The sequence below is a fragment of the Mytilus trossulus genome, chromosome 2 (genome assembly GCF_036588685.1).
Source record: "Mytilus trossulus isolate FHL-02 chromosome 2, PNRI_Mtr1.1.1.hap1, whole genome shotgun sequence".
NCBI classification, from domain to species: domain Eukaryota; kingdom Metazoa; phylum Mollusca; class Bivalvia; order Mytilida; family Mytilidae; genus Mytilus; species Mytilus trossulus.
The window spans coordinates 42,820,526-42,833,616 of record NC_086374.1 but is presented as its reverse complement, the minus strand read 5'-3'; the positions used below and the strand labels follow the sequence as shown (position 1 = coordinate 42,833,616).

General features: G+C 31.1%; 1 protein-coding gene across 1 annotated transcript; it reads right to left on the bottom strand.

Annotated features, from left to right (window-relative positions):
- Window positions 1-6,635: 6,635 nt before the first annotated feature.
- On the bottom strand, window positions 6,636-11,138 carry LOC134707299 (homeobox even-skipped homolog protein 1-like). The gene is made up of 3 exons (XM_063566947.1): window positions 10,654-11,138; window positions 7,940-8,100; window positions 6,636-7,612 (listed from the first exon to the last, which is right to left on the bottom strand). The coding sequence occupies exons 1-3, from the start codon at window positions 10,871-10,873 to the stop codon at window positions 6,962-6,964; spliced, it is 1,032 nt and encodes a 343-aa protein (XP_063423017.1). The 5' UTR covers window positions 10,874-11,138; the 3' UTR covers window positions 6,636-6,961.
- Between the last annotated feature and the right edge of the window lie 1,953 nt (window positions 11,139-13,091).

The following is a 13,091-nucleotide window of genomic DNA, read 5'->3' as shown; positions in this document are numbered from 1 at the left end:
AGTTATCTATCGCTTGCATTCTATGTTTTGATCTCCCCCTCCCGCCCCCACCCCCACCACCCCCTGTTTCAAGTTTATCTTCCTCTTAAAGTATTTATATTTGTGTTACTTTACTTTGTTTCGATTCGAGAAAGAACTTTGCCGACGTACTTCACGATTCTGATTGGTGAAATATATAGTTCATACATACCATTCACTTTATACATACCATTCACATTAGCGAGACAAGCACTTTAACAACCGGTCTTGTTTGTTAGTTGTGTGCTTGCTTCTTGTTGGTTAGTTAATCTTGTGTGTTATATTATTGTGTTTTTTAGTGTTTGATTGTGTTTGTGTGCATGTTTTGTTTTTCTTGTTTCTATGTTGTGTGTGTGTGTGTGTGTGTGTGTGTTATTTTTTGGGTTTAAAGGGTGACGTTTTTGCGTTTTAAATATAACTCTCATATCTAAGTATGATTCACTAAAAAATAACACTATGTTGTGAATCGTCTTCTGTTACTGATGCTACCTATTTGTAATAAATACAGGGTAAAAATTGATATTTTAAGGCATCATCGCGATTCTTTTAAATCTTTAAACGAATAAAGAAAGTTAATTCGTTGTAAAATTTAAGTATCTCCCAAAAGTTCTAACTGATATCGTGGTTAAATGATGCTGAAATTTTAAATTTCTTTTTTTCAATTTTATTTCATAAATACAACAACATTAATAAAATAATTTAAATAAGTCATTTTTCTGATACTATTTTTCCTTTGAAGTTTTGACTTTGTAAGGAAATTGTAGAGTGCATACAAATAAATATAATGATCAATGTGAATCGCTTTAGTTCAGTCTTGCAGGACGGACACGAAAGAGATGCACTTCTGTCTGGCTGGATATTTATATGTCATTTAAAGAATGATAAAATTGACAAATGCAAGACAAACGAAGAAATGATTAAAGATATAATATATAGAAAATAAGCATATAAATGAAATTATATTTATATAAATTTCTTGAGTCGGAATATATATAAATAACCAACAGAATAATGTTAAAGTAAAACTTATTTTTTTCACTCCAACGGCAACTTGCCTGTAAGTATTATACAGCTGTCTTTACCCTTGTGTCGCTGTTCATAGTGGAAAAAGCTACACTGCTCATAGTAGAAACCGAAAGCAATCGATGTTGCAGAATTATGGGGATAACACCTAGAAAACCTCCAGTTCTGTGCTTAAGATTCTTTGACAAATACCAATGAAAACGACGTGCTGACAACTCCCCATATCACCCCCAGTTTTGGTGGTGTGTATGTTGCTCGGTTTTTAGTTTCTGTATTGTGTTTTGTGTACTATTGTTTGTCTGTTTGTCTTTCCTTTTAGACATGGCGTTCCAGTTTAGTTTCAACCGAAGAGTTTGAATGTCCCGTAGTCACTTTTCGCCTCTCTTTTATAATATAATAACAAGAAGAGAAGAGAATTACTGACTTCTATCCTAAAAATTAACATGTAACATGCATATATACACAAGGTCACTATGCAAAAATGTGCAATATTTAGCTTTCAACAGGTATATATACTGGAAGTACAGCAACAACTTTACATAAGAACAGTATACGGTAAACTTTTATACCCTATGTTAAAAAAACACTCATATACGGTGAATTTTATTGTTAGCCATTTAATTTAATTGATACAGTTTTTTTGGGGAAATCTATGTGCCGAGCTCGTTGAGGACTTTTCACATCTAGTAGTTGCTCACATGTATAATGTAACACATTCCATGATCCAAATCCCAAGGGTTAATGTAAATTCATGTTACCCATTAAGAGATCAAGTTCAGAATAGTATCGGCTGTTAAATAATCGTACCTAAACATGCAATTTTAAACTTCATCGCTCTCATTGTGATAGTTTGTAAGGTGTTAGGATATACCTGTACTCGCTGAAATGTTTTAGAGTCTGTTGATATTGGTGTGCTGTACATTTGGTTTTAGTTTAAATACATATGCCATCAAAATTACATTTTAAAATATTTTGACATCATTGAAAATATAAAAAAAACACATATTAACAGTTTATATATAGGCTTGTGTAGCACTACATTTTCAAGCGAACCGATTCTTATTCGGTTTGTGCTGGTTGGCTGTTTTCTTAAAGACTCTTATGATATAATATTGTTTGGTGTTGAATCCTCCCAACTGCATTTTATGTATACTTGTAAATTAATATCGTTCCTCGGCCGGTTTCATACCCAAGCCTTCACTGCAATGCCAGATACTTTCGATCAATCACCAATTTCTAAAAATTGTTTTCCTTAGTCTTGGGATGCATCCCTCGTTGACTTGATCTGGTGTTGTAACACAGTACATGGCGAGTTGTCTCCTGCAGATTGTATATCCGTGCCATTCAAGATACTACTCGTCATGGAATCAGACCATTTAATTTTTTTATACAAAAAGTCTTCTTCGGTTTTCAAATCAAAATTTTAAACTTGCTGATAAGCAGAGGCTTAATTCAAAGTTTTCTAATCCATAGACTTGTTTTTTTCTAAAAAAAAAAGAGAAAAAAAGAAAAGGAAAATAACACGTTTGAAATTTCGTGCGTCCGAACTTATAAATTTGTTTTCTAATCGGTATTTTTGCTGTTGTTTTCATTTGTATGAGTATATGTACGTATATTAAATTCCTTATTTGTATACTATGTATGATTTTTTAAAGAATACACGTGTTGGCTTCTGTAGTATTCTACTATGACACCTTTCTGGACGGTAAAGTACAAACGTTGTAACAGATGTTTGCTTGTTATTTCCTATACATCGATCTTACGTCTAGTTTTGGTGTTTGTCTGGGCATAGAAAATCACATTATATGAATTACTGATTATGACATTTCACTCTAAATATCATCAGTAATAAGTTTCATATTCGGTATACGCCCTTGAAACAATAAGCCGTTAATATGAAAATTTCAAACTTGCTTTTTTTAATTTTCAAATCTATCTTTTAAATCTCCATTGATCGATTGCATTTACCACGACAACCTGTAATAATTTACCCAGGATATTAGTTTAAATAGGTTTTTTTACTTGAATAAAATTCGATGAAGGAAATCATTATTTGCATAATGTCATTAGTACTTGAAGAAAATGATTACAGCCATAATAGGATGTGAACGAGTTATGGTGCATGATTTTTTAAATGTATAGTAAGAAAACTGATGTTCAGGGGTTGTTGTTGTTTGTTGATGTGATTCGTAAATTTTTCTCGTTTTTAGATTGTTGGTTTTTCTGTTTTAGTCATTGTTTTTGCCTATAATTGCTTGCTGTTCGGTGTGAGCCGAGGCTCCGTGTTGAAGGCCATACTTTGCCCTATAATGGTTACTTTTTACAACTTGTGATTTGGATGGAGAGTTGTCTCATTGGCACTCATATCACATTTCAACGAGTATAAGACCGTAAAGAGAAGGCAAGAATTGGAGAAAATGATGTTAAAGTGTCACACATAAAGCTTTTCGTATGAAATCAAATAGTAATCTGAACATATACATAAGGCGCAGTCAGATTGCACGTCATGGTCAAATACGACGCATCTATGGTCAAATAAGACGTATCTCTATTGTCAAATAATACGCTTCCATGGTCAAATAAAACACACATATGAAAGACTCGTGAAACATATATGAGGCACGTTAACAATCGAGTTTTGTGCATGTTCTCTGTATATCTAAGGTCCTACTTTGTCATTTCTATAAAATTGAAAATGGTAACGGGGAATGTGTCAAAGACTGGACAACAACCCTGCAAAATCAATAGAAAACAGGCCTTAGGCCTCCGGTCTTTCAAAAGTTCCCTTGATTTTTTTACTTTCGTTTGCTTGATTTGTTTGCTGTATAATTTCCATAACATTCATTTGACCTTTTAGAATAATCATGTTCCATGACCTTTGATTTTTGTATCTATAATTTCTGCTAATATCAGATTTCATTGTTGTAGGCACGAGTCTTGGCACGTACAATGAACAAAAACACTAACGTAAATCTACTTATGGGGTAAATAGTACTTTAGAAAAATAAGGGAAAATGGGCTTCATATTTTATTCGCATTATGTTTTATTTTCTTTTAATTCACACTTTGAAATTTGAATTATTACTTATAATTAATCACCTACTGAGTAAAATATTGCGATTTGTATCATGAATCTAAATCAGATAAAATGGTTACTAATCAAATTATTAACTAATTTTAAATCAAAATTTTCAGATCAAATAAAACGAAATTTGCCAAAAGCACATTATAGAGAATTTTAAAAGCTATTTGGCTAACGTGGATTTCATTCGGTTAGATTTCCCATGTTGATATCAAGTAGTCATCATCGCATATCAAAGAAAACCATTATGACAAACGTCTTATCCGTTTTACAACAGTAAAAATTTTAAAATTAAATGTTAATGCATATCAAAAATTATTAAGTATCCATTATATCCTTCAGCGAACATATGACTTTATTAAAGGATTTTAAATTTAAATTAGGGAAAAATGAACATTAAGAATTCGTATCGATGACTAATGTATTTGAAAGTAAATGACTTTTAGTAATGATCACACAACGTGATTATGTTGGTGACAGAATTCCGTTACTATTTTGATATTTCATTTCTTGTAACGTTTTAGTTGTTACATGTGAACTATACTTTCCAACATAAGAAACAAGTTTTAAATTTCAATTTTAGTCGAGGACGTTGTCAGCTAGCCATTTTTTGTTTAATCTTTTTTTAAATTGTCTTAAACCAATTGAAATTCCTATAAATCTCCGTTGACTTCCATTTCAGTTTTTATTTATATTTTCAAAATGATGTACTAGTAATATGTATTTTCTGTACCACTTAACAGTGCAACAAAAAAAAATCTGCCATTTTAAACACTCTCAAACCAAAACGCATATACAAAATAGATGTTGTTTGCTCTGTGACCAATTTTTCCTGCATTTTTTCCATACAAAATTTTTCTCACAACTTTGCGCATTTCAATAAAATCAAAATATTATTCAGTACTGTGTTTTGCAGTTGAAGGCATATTGGCACAAAATTGAAATTGTTCATGCTTTTGCAATATTTTCCATCGAAGGACATCACTGACAGAAGTAAAAGATTGTATATCAGAAAGACAACAACTTACCCTCCTACATAATTCAATTATACGTATATATAGATATAGGAAGATGTGGTGTGAGTGCCAATGAGACAACTCTCCATCCAAATAACAATTTAAAAATTAAACCATTATAGGTTAAAGTACGGCCTTCAACACGGAGCCTTGGCTCACACCGAACAGCAAGCTATAAAGGGCCCCAAAATTACTAGTGTAAAACCATTCAAACGGGAAAACCAACGGTCTAATCTATATAAATTATGTTCTTTACGGAACCCCAAAGAAAATAAATGTAACTCTGATAAAGCAAATAATGAAAATGTTCAGTCCAGTATAAGTTTTCTCCTTAATAATGTTAAATGCGTTTGTCATTTCGGGACCTTATATGGATATATGGATGACTATATATGCGGTATGGGTTTTGCTAATTTTTAAAGCCGTATGGTGACCAACAGTTTTTAACTTCTATGCCATTTGGTGTCTGATGGAGAACAGTCTCATTGGAAAAAATACCACGTCTTCTTATTTTCAGACAAACAAAGACAACCAAGAACAGAAAAAAACATTGTCTTGACGACTTGGTAGCACAATTCGTGCTCCTATTGTGTATAATTAATTCTAATACTTGTCCAATTTCAAGTACATGTATTATGAAAATTACTTCACTGTGATTACTTTACACTCCGTTATCGATGTAATACGTTGTGGTAAATATACAATGTTAAATGAATACCATAGCTTGTAAGGTTTTATAAATATGCAAGCTTCATTAAATTCTAACTATAGTTTGTTGTAAAATATGGTACCGAATTCCTTGGTAAAGTTTTAAGAATCGGTTGATATTGGTCTAGTTGTGCTGATAATATCTTACTGGCAAGTAAATTAAGAATTGCATGTGATTACCGATTGCCACATGTGAAGCAGGAATAGTTTTCTCTTCCCAAGCATCCGAGTGCGCCCTCAGATTTTTATAGGGTTAGTGTTACCCCATCTTTTGTTTTCCATGTTAAGTTTGTTGGATTATGTTTTTGACGTTCTTCGTGTTTTGCCATGGTGTTTTATCGGTTGCCACATGTGAAGCAGGAATCGCTTTATCTTCCCAAGCATCCGAGTGCGCCACCAGATTTTGATAGGTTTAGTGTTGCCCCATCTTTTGTTTTCAATGTTATGTTTTGTTGGATTATATTTTTGACGTTCTTGGTTTTTTGCCATGGTGGTTTTTTTTTCTTCAACTGATAAGTTTTGAATATCCTCTTTTATTTGGTGTATTTCGCCTCTTTTTACAACAACTAATAAAACTTACTTTGTATGGTGATGCTAAATTTGATTTCAGAACAAAATAATGATAATAATAAAAATTATATTATATTACTTAAAATTATAATTATATAGTTTTGCAGTGCTAAATTAAAGCTTAATATATACAGAGACTACACTGTGTAGTCTTTCTCCTGGTGTGTTTTCGAAGTAAAAATATCAAGAGACAAGATAATTTTTGTTTTCATTTTTATATATTCATAAGTATCAAGAAACATAACAAACATCAATATTTACAGAAATTTGTGTCTTTTCTGCAATTGCGCACACAACAGTGAGCATTTGAATTATACATGGATTTACTATAAGAAGTACCCTGAATTTGTAGCGAATTAAATGTTCCTAGGTACATTTTAATAACAATAACTTACAAGCATTCAAACCAACTAGACTAAATCACACACATTTTTCACGAATGTACAACAATCTCACACAACAAACATTCATTCACACAATTATAATAACAAACAAACTCAGATATCACATACATGTTCAGTCACAAAGTTAAACAAAAAGTCTATTACGATCTCTCAACTTCCTGTTTCGTTAAAACTGGTTTATGTAAGCTCAAGGATGGTGGTGAGGATAGAAAGCCAGCTGGTGGTGCCAGTGATGAAGAAAGTCCTAAATTTGGCACACCGCATGTACATGGTTTGCCGGCAGCAATGCCACAAACTCCAGACGAATGTGACGTTTCCATCCATGGAAAATGCATTTTGGGTACAGATGAAACGGATGAAGTTGGTGGTGAACTTGATAATGGTGACCTTGATTCAGGGATTGAAACCGGACGGTGAAGTGACTCCAGTCCGTGTCTGTATATCGGTGAACTAGTGTCAAATCCTGGAACTGGTCGTAATGGAGAATTGGTTTCTAGTCCAATAAATGGGCGATGAATGGGACTACTCATACTGTGTAAAAGGTCTAAGCGTGGTTGTAAATGACTGGGCAGTGGTGAGAATGCCGAACTCCCGGATGATTGAAATCCATGGAGACCGATACCAGGGTATGACATAGCGGCAGGGTTTGGAAATCCGTATGGATAGGATGCTTGCGCGGCTGCAGCGGCGGCAAGGTAGGCATACACCTGTGGGTCAGCTGGTATCCCATAAGGCCATGTCATAGCCATACGTTGTCTTTTGTCCTTCATTCTTCTGTTTTGGAACCAAACCTAAAATTTAAATAAGAAATATTAATTTATTTTCATTTTGCCTTTTATTTTATTGCATACAATAGTTTTACAAGCACTTTTAGTTAAATCATATTCATTATTTTTTTTTCTTTCTGAATTCAATAGTTTTATTAAATTTGTATTTTTAGAAGTGTCTCTCTCTATTTTATTTTAATCTGTATAAGTTCTTGTTCCACAATGCATCACCTATGATATTCTTTATATTGTGTGTGGTGTTTTGTAACATAAAAATGTGTTCTTTAAAATTAAAATAAATAATACCTAAAAAATATTTAGAAATAAAAGATAATAAATAAATAAACCTACTTTAATGGTACTTTCGGATAAATTCAATTCTGCTGCAAGTTCGCATCTTTTAGGTCTGGACACATAGTTTTCTTTCAGAAATTCTTTCTCAAGTCTATTAAGCTGTTCTTTGGTGAAAGCAGTTCTGTATCTCCTTAAATCTCTCTGGTCTTGTGAACTTTCTATAAAATAAAAAAGGAAAATATAGTATTTATACAATTGATGCAAATGAAAAATAACTAAAATAGAACAAGAATGACAAATGTGCTTTTTAAAAAGTTAAACTGAATCGAGTATTCCGTGATCCAAGTTGTTAATCAAATGAGTTTGTCGCTAATTAATGCCAGCATGCTTAATAACAGTATTAGATATCCTCAAGTGTTGTTACGTTTCAGAAGTTTTCTAATTTTACTAATGATGCACACTGGGGTAGATTACTATCAGAACTTCAATCAAAGATGCATTCTTTGTACAATTTGTGCAGAAGTTGTAATCTTATTAAGACATAACGCATTTCCTTCGGATCAGTTTACGGGTTGAAATGTGTTAAAAGATTTTAATGCGTTATGCCAAGATGAAAATTATTCACTTATTCAGTTAAGGATACAATTGCATATTTTTCTGACAACTTACACATGAAAGAAAATAATATATACATATATATTCTTCTTATATTTGCTAATGGGTAATGAATTGTCTGACCCGGACTATGTACTTTATAAATAATCTAGCACTGTGTAAACTAGTCAACACCGAAATTTTTATTAGGGTAAAGAAAAGCCTTCATCTCAATTTATGACCAAATATGCTAAATGACCAATATAAAATCCAATAAATTTCAATTTGTGCGATGCAGACCATATGTTTCGTCAACGCAGACGACATCATTGCGCGTGCTGATTCCCCAATAATATTTTCATAATAGATTTTCTTAAATTAAATGAGGTGAGAGTCTTTGATTTTAAAATTGAAATCCTTTCATTTTTCATTTTAATATCAATTTATGCAGGTGCTTGTTCTTGTTCCGGCTACTAAAATCTTTTAGAAATTGGGGAATCATCTCCGCCTACGAGTTCAATAGGTGCACCCTTGCTTCAATTTAGTATATTAACAGTTTTAAAGCCCTTTTACAAATAGATTATTACCTTGTTTAAGTTTGCCTTCCACATAAAATTCTTGTTAAATGTTATTGGTAAAGAGTTTTAATGTCTAAAGCGATATTATGGTTTTGAATTGAGAAATTTACTATACTTCATTGAATCTATTAGAAATCTGACAGAGGACTATTAAATGGAAACATCAAACGGCAGATGAGATATACAATTTAGAATGAGAAGAAATTAAGGATTTTGTGTTTGTACACAATGTAAGAAATGCCAGGCATTAAACTAAAGATGAAATAAATGTTTTCCACTAAGAATTTTATGATGATGATGAAGTTTACTCCCCTAATGCCTTTGTTCGGAATGTCTTTTGATCTATCCTAATGACTTAGCATACCCGTATGGGCTCAACAACATCAACTATTTAGCCCCATTATATTTATAATGAATTAAAGATTTTACTGGAATTATTATTTGATTATATCGTATTGTCTTTATGCTTAAGAATATTTGCTTCATTTGTAATACATTATGTATTTATTATTTACATGGTATGCCCATTTATACCTACAAACATTTTTGAATAATTTAAGTCTCTACAAAAAAAAGTATTAATCACATTTTATTCCAGTAGATTACATAATTATGCAAATAACAAGTCAAACCTATTTATTTTTTTAAGTATTTTATTTGTAATTGTTTAAGGGACTTCCCTGATTTTAAACAAGAATTTAGTTTTAGGAAAACATTCGAAATGTTCAATCAATTTCCTTGCCTTTAATATTTAGAAATATCACTTGAAGCGTATATATTTATGATTTTTCATTATTTGAATAATGATTCTGGTGAATTAAATGTTTCGAGTTGAATGCAATTATTAACTAAAGGAAACAGTTTTGATGAATTAATTTTCGGTTAATTTCCTAATCCTTGTGGTTCACTATTGCGTTTTCAAATCATCAAAGGAGTTTGTCAATAACTTAAAGCCTTTTAAATATTATTTAAAGACTTTTATAGATATCAATTTATAGGCCATTTAACATTCTCTGCCGATTTCTTCGAGACGAAAATTAACATCAGTTGAAAAGAATCAAAACGATCAAAACTTAAAAAGAAGCATTTTTTTTTCTTTTCGGCTATCGATAAGAATACAGAATACTTTAAAATACATGTTTAATAAATAGTCGTATGTATCATGTAAAAAATCGTAAATATATGAGTTATCATGTATTTGTCTGTGTAGTTTTTTTTTAAATTTATTTAATTGAGATGTGGTACGGTAATAAATAATAATTATAGCGATGTTTTTTTTCAAATGAAATATATAATTTTAGCAATTTGTTTATGTCAAATACAACTCTTAAAATACGTCAGTTAATAAATTAATAAAAAAAAATAGACAATGCGTCAAAAAGATAACAATATATTATGATGTACAAATTAATTAAACATAAGACATAACAATTAAAAGGCAATGTATTATTAAAAAATGGGTTTATCCAACAATTTGAATAGTTCCATGCAAAATCTTTTTTTCATCTGACATAATTCTGAACTATTATATAAACTATAATAGTCCAAGTCCAACTATTTTATGAAGTAACAGGAACTTTATTAAAAATTGATAATTACCTTTGTATTTTCCAAAGCAAGATCTTTCTGGAGTACCATCACCATTGGAACTGTCGGAACATTCTGATTGTGGTGAATCTGGAAAATCTATTCTCTTTTCCAAAGAATTGGACAACTTTCTACAAGGATCGGCAATCTTAAGTCCATCTTCAGTAACTGAAGTATCACTGAGCGACATGTTTGGAGAACTGTTAGGCGAAGTTGGTAATGATCCTTGCATATTATTTTTTTTTATCAAAAAACTAATGCTTTCACTAGTTGTCAATGTCACTAAACGAATAAGTAAATGTTTGTCCTTGGAAATATCTATGAAGCGGAAAATGTGCAATCCTTAAACTATCAAAGGATTAGTGCAAGATGATGTTTATCCCTTTGAATGAATCTAATGTACTGAATTTCAATTGATATGTGGCCGTTATAAACCCTCGTGGTGTTCAATCAGGCGTGAAAAACTAAACAACCCATTCAAGGAGTAATAGCTATTTCAATTGTCATAAATAAATCAAATTCACTTGTTTTGAAAAACATCTATTCATTCGGTAATTGATAATCCTTTAACCATCATTGAGGGCGTGGTTTAGTAAAAAGCTGTAAAAAAGGCGGAGTTTGTAAAAATGTACCTGTAAGGCGTTTTGTTATTGGATAAACGTAATGATCCATGTCCAATGAAGACATCAGGTAAATGCCTTGTCAGTGTCATGTAGGTGTCGTCCTCATGAACATGTAAATGAGTTTACCTGTCGTGTAATTATGTCAATTTCATTTTTAATGATTTGTTGCATTATTGTGAGAAAATTTTCGATTACAAATAGTTAGTATCTGCATTCTATTGCATGACATTTTATTGCTTTATGACATGAATTATGTGCTCTCACTTTTTTCTCAAAAATCGAGAAAAAGTCTCTGGTTATACTCCCAAAATATATATGTTTAATAAAAATATAAATATATAATTAGGAAGCAACCAAGCTTCCATTGTAATTTGATATGGTGATATTCGGCTTTATTTTTAGCTCTTTTATCGGATGTTAATATACAAAAAGTGAAACAAACAAATAAATATTAAATATATTAAAATTTTACACAAAAATTAAGGTTCATATTTTGGTAATAAGCAGAGAAAAGAGAATACAAGAAATACACCTTATTTTGTTGAGGTAACATTTCAAAATTAATCTCGTGTGCAAAACTATCGAATAAGCGTATTCTTTTATTACCCAAATTAAAAATGAAAACGTCACTATTTTTTCAATATAAAAGTATAGAAGAAAATGTTTTAATAAAAGCTCTGTAGAGTGTAAATGCATTTTCAGATAATTAATTGCCTTGTAAGTTTTTATTTTTAGGCATTCAAGTTGCAATCTATTTTAAAATATATTTCGTTTTAGTTTTTATGGTAAAACGCTTTAAAAATTCTAAATTGCAACTAAAAAAGAAAGGACGAATGAGCCAATGCAGCACAATTTTAACTTTTATTTATAACTAAAATATATAAATGCATTGTATGTTGATTTTAATAAACGCTTTTTTTTCAAATAATTTCTACTGGTTATATGTGATATAAGTGTTATTGGTATAGACGAAAACATCAATTATTGCCAATAATAAAATTGTATTTACAACTTTCACAACCTAAATTATTATTGTTGCGCGATCAATGTAATATGATACCGTATAGCCGCATTAAATTAGTGAAAGTGACGGGGGACGACTTCCTCGGCAGATTTAGGGCCAAATTGATGAGGTAACTGTAGATTAATTAATTAACACATTGTTGATATGTTTCCTCAATAAAATAATGAGGGCCTCCAATATGGTGTAGGGCTGTAATCGACATGCATTAATTTGTTTGATAGCCACGAAAGATCTGTTTCTGTGGATTTATGACTTCTTATTGTAGACTGTAGTAGGAATCGTAGGATATTTTGTAGTTCTCAGTAGGGATATTGCTTTTCCAGTGTGAAGTAAATGATTGCAGATACTTAGACCATCAATAAAAATAACAAACATCAAAGAATTGTCACTAAATATTCATGGACATTGTTCAATAAAGTCGCTTTGATCTGGAGAGTTAAGGTTTTGAGAGGTCAGACATTGAAACATTACCATTTCATACAGAAATAAATTTTGGAATTTGAAACGAACAAATGATCTTGAAAGTATTGATACTTTAAATTCATTAAACTAGATAATAAATGTTAAAAAAGTTATAAAAAAAGCAATTATAAGAACTTTTGACCAGAACTTCCCAAATGCATATGAATCATACGTTTTTGGGTTCAAATCCGAGTTCAACTGCAATATATGTTTGCTTGTATTCGGTTTACATTATTGTCAGTTTATTCATCTAACTTTGTTTTTGTTTGCATATGTTTTGTTTGTTTGTATGAACAGGGGCTAATTTTGAATGACTACAAGGTTTTTATTATACCACGGTT

Excerpts from the sequence above, each read along its gene's own strand:
- LOC134707299 (XM_063566947.1), bottom strand. The coding sequence starts at position 10,873 with ATGCAAGGATCATTACCAACTTCGCCTAACAGTTCTCCAAACATGTCG. Across the intron at positions 8,101-10,653 it reads TTGCTTTGGAAAATACAAAG|AAAGTTCACAAGACCAGAGA; the intron begins GTAATTATCAAT and ends TTTATTTTATAG. Across the intron at positions 7,613-7,939 it reads TATCCGAAAGTACCATTAAA|GTTTGGTTCCAAAACAGAAG; the intron begins GTAGGTTTATTT and ends TTTAAATTTTAG.